Source organism: Numenius arquata, chromosome W, assembly GCF_964106895.1.
Source record: "Numenius arquata chromosome W, bNumArq3.hap1.1, whole genome shotgun sequence".
In the NCBI taxonomy this organism is placed as follows: domain Eukaryota; kingdom Metazoa; phylum Chordata; class Aves; order Charadriiformes; family Scolopacidae; genus Numenius; species Numenius arquata.
Genome location: NC_133615.1, coordinates 12,123,188 through 12,144,458, shown reverse-complemented (window position 1 = coordinate 12,144,458; position 21,271 = coordinate 12,123,188). Strand labels below are relative to the sequence as shown.

At 54.1% G+C, this 21,271-nt stretch overlaps 3 protein-coding genes across 3 annotated transcripts in view; 1 reads left to right on the top strand and 2 right to left on the bottom strand.

The window, feature by feature from the left end:
* The window catches only part of LOC141476793 (junction-mediating and -regulatory protein-like), a 221,418-nt gene that overhangs the window by 80,716 nt on the left and 119,431 nt on the right, over positions 1-21,271 (top strand). The gene's annotated exons all lie outside the window — the stretch shown is intronic.
* On the bottom strand, positions 3,719-7,656 carry LOC141476724 (adenosine 5'-monophosphoramidase HINT1-like). Its single transcript, XM_074165530.1, is given in 7 exon segments — positions 3,719-4,052; positions 4,853-4,935; positions 4,938-4,956; positions 6,430-6,459; positions 6,461-6,683; positions 6,719-6,831; positions 7,642-7,656. Coding segments are annotated over 7 exon segments (648 nt in total). The 3' UTR covers positions 3,719-3,887.
* Positions 13,962-17,921, bottom strand: LOC141476723 (adenosine 5'-monophosphoramidase HINT1-like). Its single transcript, XM_074165529.1, is given in 6 exon segments — positions 13,962-14,301; positions 15,107-15,211; positions 16,695-16,724; positions 16,726-16,948; positions 16,984-17,096; positions 17,907-17,921. Coding segments are annotated over 6 exon segments (651 nt in total). The 3' UTR covers positions 13,962-14,136.

Below are 21,271 nucleotides of genomic sequence, written 5' to 3'. Positions count from 1 at the left end.
GGAACCTGCCTTTCAGGCTTTGTGATGGGTTCACCTTGGCCGGCTGCCAGGGGCCCGCCCAGCTGCTCTCTCACTGCCCCTCCTCAACAGGGCAGGGGGAGAAAACAGGATGACAAAGTTCCTTCCTTCAGGAAACATCCACCTGCCGGATCCACGGGCAGCAGGGAAATACCTGCCCCGGGCAGCGCTTTGCCCCTTCTTAGTTAAAAACTGGCTGGAGGGCCGGGCCCAGAGAGTGGTGGTGAATGGAGTTAAATCCAGTTGGCGGCCGGTCACGAGTGGTGTCCCCCAGGGCGCGGTACTGGGACCCGTTCTCTTTAACATCTTTATCAATGATCTGGACGAGGGGATTGAGTGCACCCTCAGTAAGTTCGCAGACGACACTAAGTTGGGTGGCAGTGTCGACCTGCTGGAGGGTAGAAAGGCTTTGCAGAGGGATCCGGACAGGTTGGATCGATGGGCTGAGACCAATGGGATGAGGTTCAACAAGGCGAAGTGCCGGGTCCTCCACTTGGGTCACAACGACCCCAGGCAGCGCTACAGGCTTGGGGAAGAGTGGCTGGAGAGCTGCCCGGCAGAAAAGGACCTGGGGGTGTTGGTGGACAGCCGGCTGAACATGAGCCAGCAGTGTGCCCAGGTGGCCAAGGCGGCCAACAGCATCCTGGCCTGTATCAGGAACAGTGTGGCGAGTAGGACTCGGGAGGTGATCGTCCCCCTGTACTCGGCATTGGTGAGGCCCCACCTCAAGTACTGTGTCCAGTTTTGGGCCCCCTACCACAAAAAAGACATCGAGGTGCTGGAGCGGGTCCAGAGAAGAGCAACAAGGCTGGTGAGGGGTCTGGAGCACAAGTCTTATGAGGAGAGGCTGAGGGAACTAGGGTTATTCAGCCTGGAGAAAAGGAGGCTGAGGGGAGACCTTATTGCTCTCTACAACTACCTGCAAGGAGGGTGTAGAGAGGCGGGGGTCGGTCTCTTCTCCCAAGTCACGGGCGACAGGACTAGAGGAAACGGCCTCAAGTTGCGCGGGGGGAGGTACAGGCTGGATATTAGGAAATTTTTTTTCACTGAAAGGGTTATCAGACATTGGAATGGGCTGCCCAGGGAGGTGGTTGAAGCACCATCCCTGGAAGTGTTCAAAAGACAGGTTGACGTGGTGCTGGGAGACATGGTTTAGTGATGGTGTTGCATTTTGTTGTTTTGTGGGTGTTTATTTTTGTCAGTTAGGTTGATGGTTGGACAAGATGATCTTGAAGGTCCCTTCCAACCTAGAAGATTCTGTGATTCTGTGAAATATGTTTGCACAGGGGCGCCACCAGCTTCGCTGAGCTGCTCGGCTTTGGCCCGCGGCGAGTCCGGTGCCTAGCTGGCTGGAACCAGCTGTGTCCGGCGCAGGGCAGACCCTGGCCTCTTCTCACGGAGGCCACCCCCGCAGGCCGCACCTGGAGCACCGCGTCCAGTTCTTGTCCCCACAATTCAAAAAAAGGTGCAGACAGACTGGAGAGGGTCCCAAGGAGGGCCACGAAGATGATCAAAGGGCTGGAGAACCTCCCCTACCAGGAAACACTGAAGGAGTTGGGTCTTTTCTCCCTTGGAAAAGAGAAGGCTCGGGGAGAGGGGGGGGACGGGGACCTCATCACAGTATTGCAGTACTGAAAGGGTGGCTACAAAGAAGAGGACGGAGGCTTTGCCACAAAAGGTCCGACCAGATGATCTTTCGAGGTCCCTTCCCACCTGGGCTGCTCTAGGATTCTACGATTCTTCGGTGGATCACTGTTCAATAACCCTTTGCTCTCTCGGGTCTGGAGCAAAGCATGGGCAGCGTCGCCTGCGAGGCGAGACATAAATCCCACCGGGCGCCAGAGACTTCCAAAACCTACGGTAATCCAAACCTACGGTAATCACCCCATGCCTAGCTGCTTCAAAACTCCCCTGCCCCCAGAAGCGGGAACACCTTCTAGATACCTCGGGGAGTTTACACAGGCGGAACAAGGGATGTTACCTAGCTCAGTCATCCAGTAAGCAAACACTGCACCAGTGCAGTTTCAAGGAACACCACATGTCAGTTTCCATAAACTGCAGGCAAATCATTTCCATCTCCTCCCTGGGAAGATTAAATAAAGGCAAAGTCCTCGGGTTACTTACACGCCCGTGTCACCAAACTTCACCTGATCGCTTGGGGATATAGAAGAGATGAAGACCCCTTCCAGTGGGCGTCTCGGATGTCTCAGCAACACAGCGTTCAAGGGCAACGAAGGATGGCCCCGCTTCTCCCTGCCCATCTCCCTTTTTTTAATAGCTGTTAAAGAAAGGTGGAGTTTGCCATCTCCCTGCGATGTACTTTTGGTTTGGGTCTGGCTGGGATGGAGGTAACTTTCCCCATAGCAGCCCTCATAGTGCTGTGCTTTGTAGTTGTAGCTAGGAGGGTGTTGATAACGCACCAAGGTTTTGGCTACTTGTCCTGGGTTGAGAGACACAGGACTATCTTTTCTTCTAATGCTGGGGAAAATTACACTTTTAGAAGACTCTAGTGTCTGAATTTGTGAAAATATTTACTTTATAGCCAGCCAGGCTCTGTGGGATTCAAGGCTAGTGTTTCGAGCCTTGCCAGGTGCAGGGACAAGGAGGAGCAAGGCCTGGGCATTTGACCCAGGCTGGCCAACAGGAGTATTTCATACCATGAACGTCACATCCAATATAAGTTAGAAAAGTTTGCTGCGTAGCTCGCTCTCTCCCTGATGGCGGCGGTCCAGACAACTCCTTGCCCCGGTGCCGGAGCCCTGAGGCCTTCCCTTCCTCCTGAAGCCATTGCGCTCGCAGTGTCCGATACTTGCTATCCACTGCTGGGAGTGCACCGCTTCCTACTGATATAGATGGCTGAGTATAATTTTCTGTATATCTTATATCAGTATCGGGATTAATACTGGTTCTTTAGTATTATTGTTAATTATTTAGTCTTAGCCTATTAAATCTATTTATACTTCAACCCTTGTGTTTCTTTGTGTTCCCCGATTCCCCTTTCCGGGTGGGAGGGGTCATCGGGTGATAGAATAATTGTCTAAACGACAATAGGTTGTTATGGGTTCTCTCAAACCATAACACTACTGCTGAGCAGCGCTCCCACAGCATGGAGGCTGTCTCTCCAACCACCCCCACCCCCCCAGTCCAGTAAGCTGGGGGTGGGCAAGAGGTGGGAGGGGACAGAGCCAGGACAGCTGACCCAAATCGACAAAAAGAGATATTCCACTGTGCTATGGAAGCACCACAGCTGCCATTGGGACCGATTGTTTTCTCCCACCATATCCCTCCTCGGCAGAAAAGGGATATCAACGGGGCCTTATCATCGCACAGCCGTTGATAAAGCGCTCCAACGGGAGTTGGATGCTTCCAACACATTGCACTGTGCCGAAAGCACCCTTGTACGGCATGCCTGTAGCGTCACATACGGTATTTTCTACAGTTGTTGCAGCAGCAGCCTCCACTGGCTTTATGTACGTTTGCGTACCGCTCCCAAAGAGCGAAGAGTTTGCTTCCTACAAGAGGCAGGAGACTGCTAAGCGGTTCCAGCGTCACGCTTCAAATGACTGGCCAAATCACCGTCTATCTATAGAACGCTGCTAACAGACTGAAACACTCCACATACTTACACTCCGGGAGACACCGTTTTAACTTGCAGAACTATTTCCCCTCAGTAAGACGCGCACAAGACAGAGATGATATCCCCATGCTAAATCTTTATTTGTGCAACTGCTGCTCGCAGCTTTTATTACCTTCCACAGACACACGTCACAAAAAATTCGACATCAACAGTGGCTAGATCGACGGGCAACAGGCGAGATCCATTCAGCGGCGATTTGTACACGTGCAGCAACTCTTGCGGTGCACAAATCTTAGCCAGGCGGCCAGCCCAACTGACGGCCACCCAGAATACGTAGATGTACGCGACACACAGGCTGCCCACCCTCGGGCCCTTCATCCACAACCATCCGGAATCCATTGGCCAGGCCCAGGTGAGCAGCACGCTTCTTGCCAACAGTCATTAAATGCCCAAGCAGCTGGAGAAGGAAGCACAAAACCATAAATAACTACAATAAAAAGCCACACACAAAGAGGGGAGAGGGCAGGAGGGAGGAATGAGAGCAGAGCGCCACCCAGAGAAACCAGTTAGCCAATTCCTAGCAATTCAACCACTGCGCTTCAAATTACTGTCTGTCCCGCCTGCAACTGACATTTTCCAAGCAAAGCCACAAAGACCGATTACGCACACTATAGGGGGCAAAAAAAGGGCTATGCAATTGCTTGCAAGCTAGACGGGTAACGGACTACAAAACAGCCACAGAAGCTAAGTTTGTCTCCGGGTTAAAGCCCCCCATTACCTCTTCAGGCAACATAAGCAACTCGGGTGGAAAATAAGCTTCAGGCTGCCTTTTGCGTGGGTTTACAAAGTCTCCGAACTTGACTTTTATAGCTAAAAGTGACCCAGCACCCAGCACCCTCAACCAGCTTCGCCTCTCACCCCTGACCTGCAAGAACCCCAAGCCCTCTTCTCCGTATTAGAAGAACTACTACTACTCTTACTCTAAACCGTGACAATAGGCATCAGACTGCGCTCCAAAACAACACTGCATTTTGCACCACAAGTACGTACCCAGGGGTGAGCATTGCTTTACGTCACTACTTTCAGTCAAAAAAGCTCAACTCCGTTACAAGCTAGAGGCAAAAGATTACAGCGCCAGAAAACCCAAAACAGCCTACCGCGCCTATCGAGAGAAAAGGGGGGATGGGAAAGAGTCTAGTAAATGAGGAACTAACGACAGGTACAGTCTAGCGTACAGAAAGCTCCCACAGTACTTACACATTCACCAGAATCTTCTGCTTCAGATAACCTGATAACTGGCTCCTTAGGCATGACTAGGAGAAGCGTCGGAGCTTGGGGGAAAGATCACGGAACGCAAGGCACTGGAGGAAGAGTAAACAGTTAAAACGTAATTGGCTTCGGAGAAAGGTAATAACGGCTTAAGCAAATCAATGTGCCCCACTGAACTCCTACAGAAGCAGATTACCAGATCCCCCAAACACAAGCCGAAACGTTGAGTTTTCCTTACGCGACATTAAAGCTATCTGTACAAAAACACGCAACGTATTTACAGAGCCCCCTCCAGAGGTGGGATTCAGCACGCAGGACGACGGGGGCAAGGAGACGGGCCAGTACTTCAGATTAGCGACCTCCAGTATGTTTTAATCTGGGTCGATCGCTTCCTAAGCGGTTTGTCTCTTCGATGTGGTCCACACAGAGGCAGGAGACAAACGGCTTAACCGAACGGGCAAAGAATTTAGCAAAGTGGAACATCAGCGGCCATTCATTTTCCATGGTACAGGGAGCTCGAGCATTGAACAAAAGCATAAGCGCAGGCAGGAAGCCTGCAAGCGCGTAGTACGAGTCTGTCTTCTACATTGCACGTAAACCCTACCTTCAAAAGCAGAAGACATCCCTCACTGCTAGTCTTCGGCACTTGAACAACAAAATTATACGGGGTACTAACTGAAAGTTAACATCGTGTAGGCAAGGGCTGCATTCTTCCCCCCACAGGCCTAAGCGGCTCGCTCGAGTTCCTAGCACGTTGTGGAGCACCAGCATCCGTGAACCTCGCAAGCATGCTGTTATCACCGTCCCACTTCACCACAGAAACAAGATCTGGGAAGCTTTGGCAGCCTGCAGGATGACGGGTTTCTAGATTTTTATATTTACTTTTTTTTTTTTTGGAGAAAAATAAGAAGAGCTGTAATTCTTTGCTCCAATAATCCCGTTTGGGGGCTCAGCACCAAAGCCTAGCACAGCAGAGCTGCGAAATCTCGATAATGCTACTAGGAGGCGCATCAAGACCCGCATTTCTCCTGCGCGGAACTAACTCATTACGGTCACTACTCGGACGTTCACCGTTTACATACGTGCGCCTGGAATCCCCGAGGAGACTGACTGCGTGCGCTTAATCTAAGGTTTCAAGACTATCGTCCTACACGAGGTAGGACCGCTCCCATCCCTCGGCAGCAAACTTTGCACGACTTGCAGTGCCAAAGGATATCACGCGGCAAACGTCTGCGGCTGCCACCAAGTGCGTTACCGTCAGAGGCCCTCCTCTACGCACGCGCGCACACGGCACGGCGAGGCTGGGAACCGAGGCGAGCCGGCCAGCTCCAGCAACCCAGTACGCGCCGCGGCAGCCGCGGGGGCACCGAAGAAGCGCGATGTTATAGGGATCGTGCAGTAGAGAGCGCCACAACCCAGAGAGGCCCCGTCCGTCCCCCGTCCCTCCACCCGCCCTGCCGCGCTCCCGGGCACCGCGTCCTCGGCTCAGGGTGCCTGCGAGCGCGGGGAGGGGAGGGGAGGGGGGAAGGGAAGAGGAACCGCGCACAGAGCAAAGCCGCGGCTACCTCCTCGTCCTCGTAGGCGACGTTGGCGGGGAAGCGCCTTGCCGATGATCTTTCCGAAGACAGCAGTGGCGCCACCGGGCCAGGCGGCCCGCGCCCCAATAAGCTCGTCAGCCACGACAACGCCCGTTGTCGCCCCCGCGCTTCCTCCGCTCGGCCAGGCCCTCCGCGGCGCCCATTGGGCCGCCAGATCGCCGCCGGCCGACCCCGCGTCTCGATTGGCTGTCTCGTCTGTCGTTTTCGCTTGTTCCCGTCCCCTTGGCGGGTCCGCCCTCGTCGACCCGGTGCTTACCGGGGCTCAGGGAGCTTGCGTGCCCTCGGGGCGCGGAGGGATCCGACCTGGGGGTGGAGGGAGAAGACGTTGGCGAGTCCGCGGAGGGATCCGCGCCGTGTAGTGCTGCGACCCTGTGGGCGGGCAACGAGGTCTCAGAAGAGGCTGTCGTAGCTAGAAGTACTATTGGTTGTTACTTATTACCGCATCAAGTCTACCCCAAACGTGCTTGTGGCTTTTTGGTGCAGTCAAAGGACTGCTTTTGCCAGGGCAGGCCAGGCCTTAACTTTTCAGAACACTCCGCAGAACCAACAGAAGTCGCTCTAAATTGTTCCCTGAAAGCCCCACTTTGATTGCAGACGTTTCTAAGCTGCACGCCTCCTGGGACAAAATAAAATACAAAGCGTGTCTTCAGCACTGGTGGCTTGAGGGCTGGGGGGCAGATCGAGATAGGATTTGCGCTAAGCTGGGTAGGAGGCTCGTAGAAAAACAGGCAGCGCCCCCAAAGCTGCCCAAGGGTGGTCTCTGGTGCCCTGCACCCCCGGGGATAGCGAGCAATTTGATTGGTCTACACAACTGTATCGTAACACACATAACCCCTGCTTTCCTCTGTATCGGGCTCAGGGTATCCTTAGCCTTCTTTGCGGCAAGGGCACGTTGTCGGCTCACGTTCAACTTGGTGTCCGCCAGGAGCCCCCCCCACATCCTTTTCTGCAAAGCTGCTTTCCAGCCAGTCGGCCTCCGGCATCTACTGGTGCATGGGGTTGTTCCTCCCCAGGTGCAGGACTTGCGTGTGTTCAGGTTCCTCGGGTGGTCTCGAACCGGTTCGTTTCCTACGATGGGAGGGACTTTGTTCCCCCAGTCCCTGCCTTGAGGTTCGGGGACTTGAGAGCTGTGGGAACAGTGATTGCCAGTGAAAACGGAGGAGAAAAATCGTTGAGTACCTCGGCCTTCTCCATGTCGGTTGGCGCTAGATCTCCTGTCTTATTTATCGGAGGGGGGGTGGTGTAGGTTTTCTTTAGTCTTCCTTTTCTGACCAACGCAACTGTAGAAGCCCTTCTTCTGATTCTTCACATCCCTTGCCAAATTCAGCTCCAGCTGTGCCTTACCTTTCCCGATCCCATCCCTACACACCCGGGCAGCATGCCTATATTCTTCCCAGGATGCGTGTCTCTGCTTCCACTGCCTATGCATTTCCTTCTTGCGCTTCAGCTCGACCAGAAGGTCCTTGCTCAGCCGTGCTGGGCTCCTGCCTTCCTTGCCCGATTTCATAGAATCATAGAATCGTCTAGGTTGGCAGGGACCTTGCAGATCATCGAGTCCAACCATTAACCTAACGCTACCCAAACCACCACGCCTACCCGTCTTTTAAATACCCCCAGGGATGGCGATTCAACCGCTTCCCCGGGCAGCCTGTTCCAATGTTTGGTAACCCTTTCTGCGAGGGAAATTTTCCTAATATCCGTCCTAAACCTGCCCTGGCGCAACTGGAGGCCGTTTCCTCTTGTCCTATCGCTTGTTGCTTGGGAGAAGAGACCAACCCCTGCCTCGCTACAGCCTCCTTGCAGGTAGTTGTAGAGGGCGATAAGGTCTCCCCTCAGCCTCCTTTTCTCCAGGCTAAACAACCCCAGTTCCCTCAGCCCCTCCTCATAAGACTTGTGCTCTAGACTCCTCACCAGCTTGGTTGCCCTTCTCTGGACACACTCCGGAATCTCAATGTCTTTCTTGTAGCGAGGGGCCCAAAACTGAACACAGTACTCAAAGTGGGGCCTCACCAGCGCCGAGTACAGCGGGACGATCGCTTCCCTAGTCCTGCTCACCACACTATTCCTGACACAGGCCAGGATGCCGTTGGCCGCCTTGGCCACCTGGGCACGCTGCTGGCTCATATTCAGCCGGCTGTCCACCAACACCCCCAGGTCCTTTTCTGCCGGGCAGCTTTCCGGCCACTCTTCCCCAAGCCTGTAGCATTGCCTGGGGTCGTTGTGACCCAAGTGCAGGACCCGGCACTTGGCCTTGTTGAACCTCATACCGCTGGCCTCGGCCCATCGATCCAGCCTGTCCAGATCCCTCTGTAGAGCCAGCCTACCCTCAAGCAGATCGACGCTCCCGCCCAACTTGGTGTCGGCTGCAAACTTACCGAGGGTGCACTCGATTCCCTCGTCCAGGTCGTTGATAAAGATATTAAACAGAACCGGCCCCAGTACTGAGCCCTGGGGAACACCGCTCGTGACCGGCCGCCAACTGGATTTAACTCCATTCACCACAACTCTTTGGGCCCGGCCATCCAGCCAGTTTTTTTACCCGGCGAAGAGTACGCCCGTCCAAACCATGGGCAGCCAGTTTCTCCAGGAGGATGCTGTGGGAAACGGTGTCAAAGGCTTTACTAAAGTCTAGGTAGACAAATTTCTATTTTCCCATGTCTTACGCATGGGAATCCAGAGCTCTTGTGCTCTAAGAAAAAAACGTGCTTAAAGAGCTGCCAGCTCCCTTCTGCTCCTTCTGCACAGGGGCTTCCAACTCCTCCTGTTTGTCGCCCGTGCTGCGCGCACTGGTATAGAGGCACTTCAGTTGGGCTGTCGACCGCGTCACCTTTTTGGAGGATCAAGCCCCAATTCCTTTGCGGCATTTCTCGGGTGTTCCCCTGTTGGTTCCTAACGCATCAGCAGCCCCTGGCTCTTCCCTGTTGCTCAGAACTCCATCCCCTTCTCCCGCTGAGTCTAGTTTAAAGCCCTCCTTGTAAGTCTGGCCGGCTTGTTGGCAAAGACCCTCTTGCCCTGCTTGGTCAGGTGAATCCCATCAGCTCCCAACAGACCCGGCTTCTCAAAGGTACATCCGTGATCATAGAAGCCAAAACCTTGAGTATGGCAGCAGCTACGCAGCCAGGCAGTCACCTGTTCAATTCGTCTCCTCTTTCCTGGACCCCTTCCTCTGACTGGGAGGATAGAGGAGACCACCACCTGTGCTCCTGATCCTTTCAACATCGCTCCGAGGGACATCACATAGTCTCTTTGGAGGGTTCTAAGTTGCCTCGTCAGACCCTACACGGAATAGTAGGAGCGGATGATAATCTGTAGGGATCACCAGGCTCGGCAGCCTCTCGGTGATGCCACGAATGCGAGCTCCTGGCAGGCAGCAGACTTCTCTAGAGAAATTGTCTGGACGGCAAACGGGTGCTTCGGTGCCTCTCAGTAGGGAATCTCCAATTGCTAATACCTTACGTGCTTTTCTGGTGGCACTGGTTCCCATGCGGGTGGATGGGTCCGCTTTGCGTGGTTGGCTTGGCCAAGTTAACCAAGCTCACACCTACTCCATGACCTCTTTACAGCTGTTCCAGTTCCTCGTCACTTTTATTACCAAGTGAGAAAAAAAATGGAGACTAGAGCCTTTTTCTCACGAGAGCCTCTTATTGCTCAGAAAGAAGGCTTTTTCCCTTGAAATTTCCCCCCCTCAAAGTGACTGGATCCCCAGCTATTTCCCGACTTTCCTATCTCCAAAGCGTCCTGTTCCTAGCCCAGTCACTATCATTCCTTAAACCACCAACCCCCTTCACTTCTACACGGAGGAACCTGCCTTTCAGGCTTTGTGATGGGTTCACCTTGGCCGGCTGCCAGGGGCCCGCCCAGCTGCTCTCTCACTGCCCCTCCTCAACAGGGCAGGGGGAGAAAACAGGATGACAAAGTTCCTTCCTTCAGGAAACATCCACCTGCCGGATCCACGGGCAGCAGGGAAATACCTGCCCCGGGCAGCGCTTTGCCCCTTCTTAGTTAAAAACTGGCTGGAGGGCCGGGCCCAGAGAGTGGTGGTGAATGGAGTTAAATCCAGTTGGCGGCCGGTCACGAGTGGTGTCCCCCAGGGCGCGGTACTGGGACCCGTTCTCTTTAACATCTTTATCAATGATCTGGACGAGGGGATTGAGTGCACCCTCAGTAAGTTCGCAGACGACACTAAGTTGGGTGGCAGTGTCGACCTGCTGGAGGGTAGAAAGGCTTTGCAGAGGGATCCGGACAGGTTGGATCGATGGGCTGAGACCAATGGGATGAGGTTCAACAAGGCGAAGTGCCGGGTCCTCCACTTGGGTCACAACGACCCCAGGCAGCGCTACAGGCTTGGGGAAGAGTGGCTGGAGAGCTGCCCGGCAGAAAAGGACCTGGGGGTGTTGGTGGACAGCCGGCTGAACATGAGCCAGCAGTGTGCCCAGGTGGCCAAGGCGGCCAACAGCATCCTGGCCTGTATCAGGAACAGTGTGGCGAGTAGGACTCGGGAGGTGATCGTCCCCCTGTACTCGGCATTGGTGAGGCCCCACCTCAAGTACTGTGTCCAGTTTTGGGCCCCCTACCACAAAAAAGACATCGAGGTGCTGGAGCGGGTCCAGAGAAGAGCAACAAGGCTGGTGAGGGGTCTGGAGCACAAGTCTTATGAGGAGAGGCTGAGGGAACTAGGGTTATTCAGCCTGGAGAAAAGGAGGCTGAGGGGAGACCTTATTGCTCTCTACAACTACCTGCAAGGAGGGTGTAGAGAGGCGGGGGTCGGTCTCTTCTCCCAAGTCACGGGCGACAGGACTAGAGGAAACGGCCTCAAGTTGCGCGGGGGGAGGTACAGGCTGGATATTAGGAAATTTTTTTTCACTGAAAGGGTTATCAGACATTGGAATGGGCTGCCCAGGGAGGTGGTTGAAGCACCATCCCTGGAAGTGTTCAAAAGACAGGTTGACGTGGTGCTGGGAGACATGGTTTAGTGATGGTGTTGCATTTTGTTGTTTTGTGGGTGTTTATTTTTGTCAGTTAGGTTGATGGTTGGACAAGATGATCTTGAAGGTCCCTTCCAACCTAGAAGATTCTGTGATTCTGTGAAATATGTTTGCACAGGGGCGCCACCAGCTTCGCTGAGCTGCTCGGCTTTGGCCCGCGGCGAGTCCGGTGCCTAGCTGGCTGGAACCAGCTGTGTCCGGCGCAGGGCAGACCCTGGCCTCTTCTCACGGAGGCCACCCCCGCAGGCCGCACCTGGAGCACCGCGTCCAGTTCTTGTCCCCACAATTCAAAAAAAGGTGCAGACAGACTGGAGAGGGTCCCAAGGAGGGCCACGAAGATGATCAAAGGGCTGGAGAACCTCCCCTACCAGGAAACACTGAAGGAGTTGGGTCTTTTCTCCCTTGGAAAAGAGAAGGCTCGGGGAGAGGGGGGGGACGGGGACCTCATCACAGTATTGCAGTACTGAAAGGGTGGCTACAAAGAAGAGGACGGAGGCTTTGCCACAAAAGGTCCGACCAGATGATCTTTCGAGGTCCCTTCCCACCTGGGCTGCTCTAGGATTCTACGATTCTTCGGTGGATCACTGTTCAATAACCCTTTGCTCTCTCGGGTCTGGAGCAAAGCATGGGCAGCGTCGCCTGCGAGGCGAGACATAAATCCCACCGGGCGCCAGAGACTTCCAAAACCTACGGTAATCACCCCATGCCTAGCTGCTTCAAAACTCCCCTGCCCCCAGAAGCGGGAACACCTTCTAGATACCTCGGGGAGTTTACACAGGCGGAACAAGGGATGTTACCTAGCTCAGTCATCCAGTAAGCAAACACTGCACCAGTGCAGTTTCAAGGAAACACCACATGTCAGTTTCCATAAACTGCAGGCAAATCATTTCCATCTCCTCCCTGGGAAGATTAAATAAAGGCAAAGTCCTCGGGTTACTTACACGCCCGTGTCACCAAACTTCACCTGATCGCTTGGGGATATAGAAGAGATGAAGACCCCTTCCAGTGGGCGTCTCGGATGTCTCAGCAACACAGCGTTCAAGGGCAACGAAGGATGGCCCCGCTTTCCCCTGCCCATCTCCCTTTTTTTAATAGCTGTTAAAGAAAGGTGGAGTTTGCCATCTCCCTGCGATGTACTTTTGGTTTGGGTCTGGCTGGGATGGAGGTAACTTTCCCCATAGCAGCCCTCATAGTGCTGTGCTTTGTAGTTGTAGCTAGGAGGGTGTTGATAACGCACCAAGGTTTTGGCTACTTGTCCTGGGTTGAGAGACACAGGACTATCTTTTCTTCTAATGCTGGGGAAAATTACACTTTTAGAAGACTCTAGTGTCTGAATTTGTGAAAATATTTACTTTATAGCCAGCCAGGCTCTGTGGGATTCAAGGCTAGTGTTTTCGAGCCTTGCCAGGTGCAGGGACAAGGAGGAGCAAGGCCTGGGCATTTGACCCAGGCTGGCCAACAGGAGTATTTCATACCATGAACGTCACATCCAATATAAGTTAGAAAAGTTTGCTGCGTAGCTCGCTCTCTCCCTGATGGCGGCGGTCCAGACAACTCCTTGCCCCGGTGCCGGAGCCCTGAGGCCTTCCCTTCCTCCTGAAGCCATTGCGCTCGCAGTGTCCGATACTTGCTATCCACTGCTGGGAGTGCACCGCTTCCTACTGATATAGATGGCTGAGTATAATTTCTGTATATCTTATATCAGTATCGGGATTAATACTGGTTCTTTAGTATTATTGTTAATTATTTAGCCTTAGCCTATTAAATCTATTTATACTTCAACCCTTGTGTTTTCTTTGTGTTCCCCGATTCCCCTTTCCGGGTGGGGAGGGGTCATCGGGTGATAGAATAATTGTCTAACGACAATAGGTTGTTATGGGTTCTCTCAAACCATAACACTACTGCTGAGCAGCGCTCCCACAGCATGGAGGCTGTCTCTCCAACCACCCCCACCCCCCCAGTCCAGTAAGCTGGGGGTGGGCAAGAGGTTGGGAGGGGACAGAGCCAGGACAGCTGACCCAAATCGACAAAAAGAGATATTCCACTGTGCTATGGAAGCACCACAGCTGCCATTGGGACCGATTGTTTTCTCCCACCATATCCCTCCTCGGCAGAAAAGGGATATCAACGGGGCCTTATCATCGCACAGCCGTTGATAAAGCGCTCCAACGGGAGTTGGATGCTTCCAACACATTGCACTGTGCCGAAAGCACCCTTGTACGGCATGCCTGTAGCGTCACATACGGTATTTTCTACAGTTGTTGCAGCAGCAGCCTCCACTGGCTTTATGTACGTTTGCGTACCGCTCCCAAAGAGCGAAGAGTTTGCTTCCTACAAGAGGCAGGAGACTGCTAAGCGGTTCCAGCGTCACGCTTCAAATGACTGGCCAAATCACCGTCTATCTATAGAACGCTGCTAACAGACTGAAACACTCCACATACTTACACTCCGGGGAGACACCGTTTTAACTTGCAGAACTATTTCCCCTCAGTAAGACGCGCACAAGACAGAGATGATATCCCCATGATAAATCTTTATTTGTGCAACTGCTGCTCACAGCTTTTATTACCTTCCACAGACACACGTCACAAAAAATTCGACATCAACAGTGGCTAGATCGACGGGCAACAGGCGAGATCCATTCAGCGGCGATTTGTACACGTGCAGCAACTCTTGCGGTGCACAAATCTTAGCCAGGCGGCCAGCCCAACTGACGGCCACCCAGAATACGTAGATGTACGCGACACACAGGCTGCCCACCCTCGGGCCCTTCATCCACAACCATCCGGAATCCATTGGCCAGGCCCAGGTGAGCAGCACGCTTCTTGCCAACAGTCATTAAATGCCCAAGCAGCTGGAGAAGGAAGCACAAAACCATAAATAACTACAATAAAAAGCCACACACAAAGAGGGGAGAGGGCAGGGAGGGAAGGAATGAGAGCAGAGCGCCACCCAGAGAAACCAGTTAGCCAATTCCTAGCAATTCAACCACTGCGCTTCAAATTACTGTCTGTCCGCCTGCAACTGACATTTTCCAAGCAAAGCCACAAAGACCGATTACGCACACTATAGGGGGCAAAAAAAGGGCTATGCAATTGCTTGCAAGCTAGACGGGTAACGGACTACAAAACAGCCACAGAAGCTAAGTTTGTCTCCGGGTTAAAGCCCCCCATTACCTCTTCAGGCAACATAAGCAACTCGGGTGGAAAATAAGCTTCAGGCTGCCTTTTGCGTGGGTTTACAAAGTCTCCGAACTTGACTTTTATAGCTAAAAGTGAAGCACCCAGCACCCCTCAACCAGCTTCGCCCTTCCTCACCCCTGACCTGCCAAGAACCCCAAGCCCTCTTCTCCGTATTAGAAGAACTACTACTACTCTTACTCTAAACCGTGACAATAGGCATCAGACTGCGCTCCAAAACAACACTGCATTTTGCACCACAAGTACGTACCCAGGGGTGAGCATTGCTTTACGTCACTACTTTCAGTCAAAAAAGCTCAACTCCGTTACAAGCTAGAGGCAAAAGATTACAGCGCCAGAAAACCCAAAACAGCCTACCGCGCCCTATCGAGAGGAAAAGGGGGGATGGGAAAGAGTCTAGTAAATGAGGAACTAACGACAGGTACAGTCTAGCGTACAGAAAGCTCCCACAGTACTTACACATTCACCAGAATCTTCTGCTTCAGATAACCTGATAACTGGCTCCTTAGGCATGACTAGGAGAAGCGTCGGAGCTTGGGGGGAAAGATCACGGAACGCAAGGCACTGGAGGAAGAGTAAACAGTTAAAACGTAATTGGCTTCGGAGAAAGGTAATAACGGCTTAAGCAAATCAATGTGCCCCACTGAACTCCTACAGAAGCAGATTACCAGATCCCCCAAACACAAGCCGAAACGTTGAGTTTTCCTTACGCGACATTAAAGCTATCTGTACAAAAACACGCAACGTATTTACAGAGCCCCCTCCAGAGGTGGGATTCAGCACGCAGGACGACGGGGGCAAGGAGACGGGCCAGTACTTCAGATTAGCGACCTCCAGTATGTTTTAATCTGGGTCGATCGCTTCCTAAGCGGTTTGTCTCTTCGATGTGGTCCACACAGAGGCAGGAGACAAACGGCTTAACCGAACGGGCAAAGAATTTAGCAAAGTGGAACATCAGCGGCCATTCATTTTCCATGGTACAGGGAGCTCGAGCATTGAACAAAAGCATAAGCGCAGGCAGGAAGCCTGCAAGCGCGTAGTACGAGTCTGTCTTCTACATTGCACGTAAACCCTACCTTCAAAAGCAGAAGACATCCCTCACTGCTAGTCTTCGGCACTTGAACAACAAAATTATACGGGGTACTAACTGAAAGTTAACATCGTGTAGGCAAGGGCTGCATTCTTCCCCCCACAGGCCTAAGCGGCTCGCTCGAGTTCCTAGCACGTTGTGGAGCACCAGCATCCGTGAACCTCGCAAGCATGCTGTTATCACCGTCCCACTTCACCACAGAAACAAGATCTGGGAAGCTTTGGCAGCCTGCAGGATGACGGGTTTCTAGATTTTTATATTTACTTTTTTTTTTTTTTTGGAGAAAAATAAGAAGAGCTGTAATTCTTTGCTCCAATAATCCCGTTTGGGGGCTCAGCACCAAAGCCTAGCACAGCAGAGCTGCGAAATCTCGATAATGCTACTAGGAGGCGCATCAAGACCCGCATTTCTCCTGCGCGGAACTAACTCATTACGGTCACTACTCGGACGTTCACCGTTTACATACGTGCGCCTGGAATCCCCGAGGAGACTGACTGCGTGCGCTTAATCTAAGGTTTCAAGACTATCGTCCTACACGAGGTAGGACCGCTCCCATCCCTCGGCAGCAAACTTTGCACGACTTGCAGTGCCAAAGGGATATCACGCGGCAAACGTCTGCGGCTGCCACCAAGTGCGTTACCGTCAGAGGCCCTCCTCTACGCACGCGCGCACACGGCACGGCGAGGCTGGGAACCGAGGCGAGCCGGCCAGCTCCAGCAACCCAGTACGCGCCGCGGCAGCCGCGGGGGCACCGAAGAAGCGCGATGTTATAGGGATCGTGCAGTAGAGAGCGCCACAACCCAGAGAGGCCCCGTCCGTCCCCCGTCCCTCCACCCGCCCTGCCGCGCTCCCGGGCACCGCGTCCTCGGCTCAGGGTGCCTGCGAGCGCGGGGGGAGGGGAGGGGAGGGGAGGGGGGAAGGGAAGAGGAACCGCGCACAGAGCAAAGCCGCGGCTACCTCCTCGTCCTCGTAGGCGACGTTGGCGGGGAAGCGCCTTGCCGATGATCTTTCCGAAGACAGCAGTGGCGCCACCGGGCCAGGCGGCCCGCGCCCCAATAAGCTCGTCAGCCACGACAACGCCCGTTGTCGCCCCCGCGCTTCCTCCGCTCGGCCAGGCCCTCCGCAGCGCCCATTGGGCCGCCAGATCGCCGCCGGCCGACCCCGCGTCTCGATTGGCTGTCTCGTCTGTCGTTTTCGCTTGTTCCCGTCCCCTTGGCAGGTCCGCCCTCGTCGACCCGGTGCTTACCGGGGCTCAGGGAGCTTGCGTGCCCTCGGGGCGCGGAGGGATCCGACCTGGGGGTGGAGGGAGAAGACGTTGGCGAGTCCGCGGAGGGATCCGCGCCGTGTAGTGCTGCGACCCTGTGGGCGGGCAACGAGGTCTCAGAAGAGGCTGTCGTAGCTAGAAGTACTATTGGTTGTTACTTATTACCGCATCAAGTCTACCCCAAACGTGCTTGTGGCTTTTTGGTGCAGTCAAAGGACTGCTTTTGCCAGGGCAGGCCAGGCCTTAACTTTTCAGAACACTCCGCAGAACCAACAGAAGTCGCTCTAAATTGTTCCCTGAAAGCCCCACTTTGATTGCAGACGTTTCTAAGCTGCACGCCTCCTGGGACAAAATAAAATACAAAGCGTGTCTTCAGCACTGGTGGCTTGAGGGCTGGGGGGCAGATCGAGATAGGATTTGCGCTAAGCTGGGTAGGAGGCTCGTAGAAAAACAGGCAGCGCCCCCAAAGCTGCCCAAGGGTGGTCTCTGGTGCCCTGCACCCCCGGGGATAGCGAGCAATTTGATTGGTCTACACAACTGTATCGTAACACACATAACCCCTGCTTTCCTCTGTATCGGGCTCAGGGTATCCTTAGCCTTCTTTGCGGCAAGGGCACGTTGTCGGCTCACGTTCAACTTGGTGTCCGCCAGGAGCCCCCCCCACATCCTTTTCTGCAAAGCTGCTTTCCAGCCAGTCGGCCTCCGGCATCTACTGGTGCATGGGGTTGTTCCTCCCCAGGTGCAGGACTTGCGTGTGTTCAGGTTCCTCGGGTGGTCTCGAACCGGTTCGTTTCCTACGATGGGAGGGACTTTGTTCCCCCAGTCCCTGCCTTGAGGTTCGGGGACTTGAGAGCTGTGGGAACAGTGATTGCCAGTGAAAACGGAGGAGAAAAATCGTTGAGTACCTCGGCCTTCTCCATGTCGGTTGGCGCTAGATCTCCTGTCTTATTTATCGGAGGGGGGGTGGTGTAGGTTTTCTTTAGTCTTCCTTTTCTGACCAATGCAACTGTAGAAGCCCTTCTTCTGATTCTTCACATCCCTTGCCAAATTCAGCTCCAGCTGTGCCTTACCTTTCCCGATCCCATCCCTACACACCCGGGCAGCATGCCTATATTCTTCCCAGGATGCGTGTCTCTGCTTCCACTGCCTATGCATTTCCTTCTTGCGCTTCAGCTCGACCAGAAGGTCCTTGCTCAGCCGTGCTGGGCTCCTGCCTTCCTTGCCCGATTTCATAGAATCATAGAATCGTCTAGGTTGGCAGGGACCTTGCAGATCATCGAGTCCAACCATTAACCTAACGCTACCCAAACCACCACGCCTACCCGTCTTTTAAATACCCCCAGGGATGGCGATTCAACCGCTTCCCCGGGCAGCCTGTTCCAATGTTTGGTAACCCTTTCTGCGAGGGAAATTTTCCTAATATCCGTCCTAAACCTGCCCTGGCGCAACTGGAGGCCGTTTCCTCTTGTCCTATCGCTTGTTGCTTGGGAGAAGAGACCAACCCCTGCCTCGCTACAGCCTCCTTGCAGGTAGTTGTAGAGGGCGATAAGGTCTCCCCTCAGCCTCCTTTTCTCCAGGCTAAACAACCCCAGTTCCCTCAGCCCCTCCTCATAAGACTTGTGCTCTAGACTCCTCACCAGCTTGGTTGCCCTTCTCTGGACACACTCCGGAATCTCAATGTCTTTCTTGTAGCGAGGGGCCCAAAACTGAACACAGTACTCAAAGTGGGGCCTCACCAGCGCCGAGTACAGCGGGACGATCGCTTCCCTAGTCCTGCTCACCACACTATTCCTGACACAGGCCAGGATGCCGTTGGCCGCCTTGGCCACCTGGGCACGCTGCTGGCTCATATTCAGCCGGCTGTCCACCAACACCCCCAGGTCCTTTTCTGCCGGGCAGCTTTCCGGCCACTCTTCCCCAAGCCTGTAGCATTGCCTGGGGTCGTTGTGACCCAAGTGCAGGACCCGGCACTTGGCCTTGTTGAACCTCATACCGCTGGCCTCGGCCCATCGATCCAGCCTGTCCAGATCCCTCTGTAGAGCCAGCCTACCCTCAAGCAGATCGACGCTCCCGCCCAACTTGGTGTCGGCTGCAAACTTACCGAGGGTGCACTCGATTCCCTCGTCCAGGTCGTTGATAAAGATATTAAACAGAACCGGCCCCAGTACTGAGCCCTGGGGAACACCGCTCGTGACCGGCCGCCAACTGGATTTAACTCCATTCACCACAACTCTTTGGGCCCGGCCATCCAGCCAGTTTTTTTACCCGGCGAAGAGTACGCCCGTCCAAACCATGGGCAGCCAGTTTCTCCAGGAGGATGCTGTGGGAAATGGTGTCAAAGGCTTTACTAAAGTCTAGGTAGACAAATTTCTATTTTCCCATGTCTTACGCATGGGAATCCAGAGCTCTTGTGCTCTAAGAAAAAAACGTGCTTAAAGAGCTGCCAGCTCCCTTCTGCTCCTTCTGCACAGGGGCTTCCAACTCCTCCTGTTTGTCGCCCGTGCTGCGCGCACTGGTATAGAGGCACTTCAGTTGGGCTGTCGACCGCGTCACCTTTTTGGAGGATCAAGCCCCAATTCCTTTGCGGCATTTCTCGGGTGTTCCCCTGTTGGTTCCTAACGCATCAGCAGCCCCTGGCTCTTCCCTGTTGCTCAGAACTCCATCCCCTTCTCCCGCTGAGTCTAGTTTAAAGCCCTCCTTGTAAGTCTGGCCGGCTTGTTGGCAAAGACCCTCTTGCCCTGCTTGGTCAGGTGAATCCCATCAGCTCCCAACAGACCCGGCTTCTCAAAGGTACATCCGTGATCATAGAAGCCAAAACCTTGAGTATGGCAGCAGCTACGCAGCCAGGCAGTCACCTGTTCAATTCGTCTCCTCTTTCCTGGACCCCTTCCTCTGACTGGGAGGATAGAGGAGACCACCACCTGTGCTCCTGATCCTTTCAACATCGCTCCGAGGGACATCACATAGTCTCTTTGGAGGGTTCTAAGTTGCCTCGTCAGACCCTACACGGAATAGTAGGAGCGGATGATAATCTGTAGGGATCACCAGGCTCGGCAGCCTCTCGGTGATGCCACGAATGCGAGCTCCTGGCAGGCAGCAGACTTCTCTAGAGAAATTGTCTGGACGGCAAACGGGTGCTTCGGTGCCTCTCAGTAGGGAATCTCCAATTGCTAATACCTTACGTGCTTTTCTGGTGGCACTGGTTCCCATGCGGGTGGATGGGTCCGCTTTGCGTGGTTGGCTTGGCCAAGTTAACCAAGCTCACACCTACTCCATGACCTCTTTACAGCCGTTCCAGTTCCTCGTCACTTTTATTACCAAGTGAGAAAAAAAATGGAGACTAGAGCCTTTTTCTCACGAGAGCCTCTTATTGCTCAGAAAGAAGGCTTTTTCCCTTGAAATTTCCCCCCCTCAAAGTGACTGGATCCCCAGCTATTTCCCGACTTTCCTATCTCCAAAGCGTCCTGTTCCTAGCCCAGTCACTATCATTCCTCAAACCACCAACCCCCTTCACTTCTACACGGAGGAACCTGCCTTTCAGGCTTTGTGATGGGTTCACCTTGGCTGGCTGCCAGGGGCCCGCCCAGCTGCTCTCTCACTGCCCCTCCTCAACAGGGCAGGGGGAGAAAACAGGATGACAAAGTTCCTTCCTTCAGGAAACATCCACCTGCCGGATCCACGGGCAGCAGGGAAATACCTGCCCCGGGCAGCGCTTTGCCCCTTCTTAGTTAAAAACTGGCTGGAGGGCCGGGCCCAGAGAGTGGTGGTGAATGGAGTTAAATCCAGTTGGCGGCCGGTCACGAGTGGTGTCCCCCAGGGCGCGGTACTGGGACCCGTTCTCTTTAACATCTTTATCAATGATCTGGACGAGGGGATTGAGTGCACCCTCAGTAAGTTCGCAGACGACACTAAGTTGGGTGGCAGTGTCGACCTGCTGGAGGGTAGAAAGGCTTTGCAGAGGGATCCGGACAGGTTGGATCGATGGGCTGAGACCAATGGGATGAGGTTCAACAAGGCGAAGTGCCGGGTCCTCCACTTGGGTCACAACGACCCCAGGCAGCGCTACAGGCTTGGGGAAGAGTGGCTGGAGAGCTGCCTGGCAGAAAAGGACCTGGGGGTGTTGGTGGACAGCCGGCTGAACATGAGCCAGCAGTGTGCCCAGGTGGCCAAGGCGGCCAACAGCATCCTGGCCTGTATCAGGAACAGTGTGGCGAGTAGGACTCGGGAGGTGATCGTCCCCCTGTACTCGGCATTGGTGAGGCCCCACCTC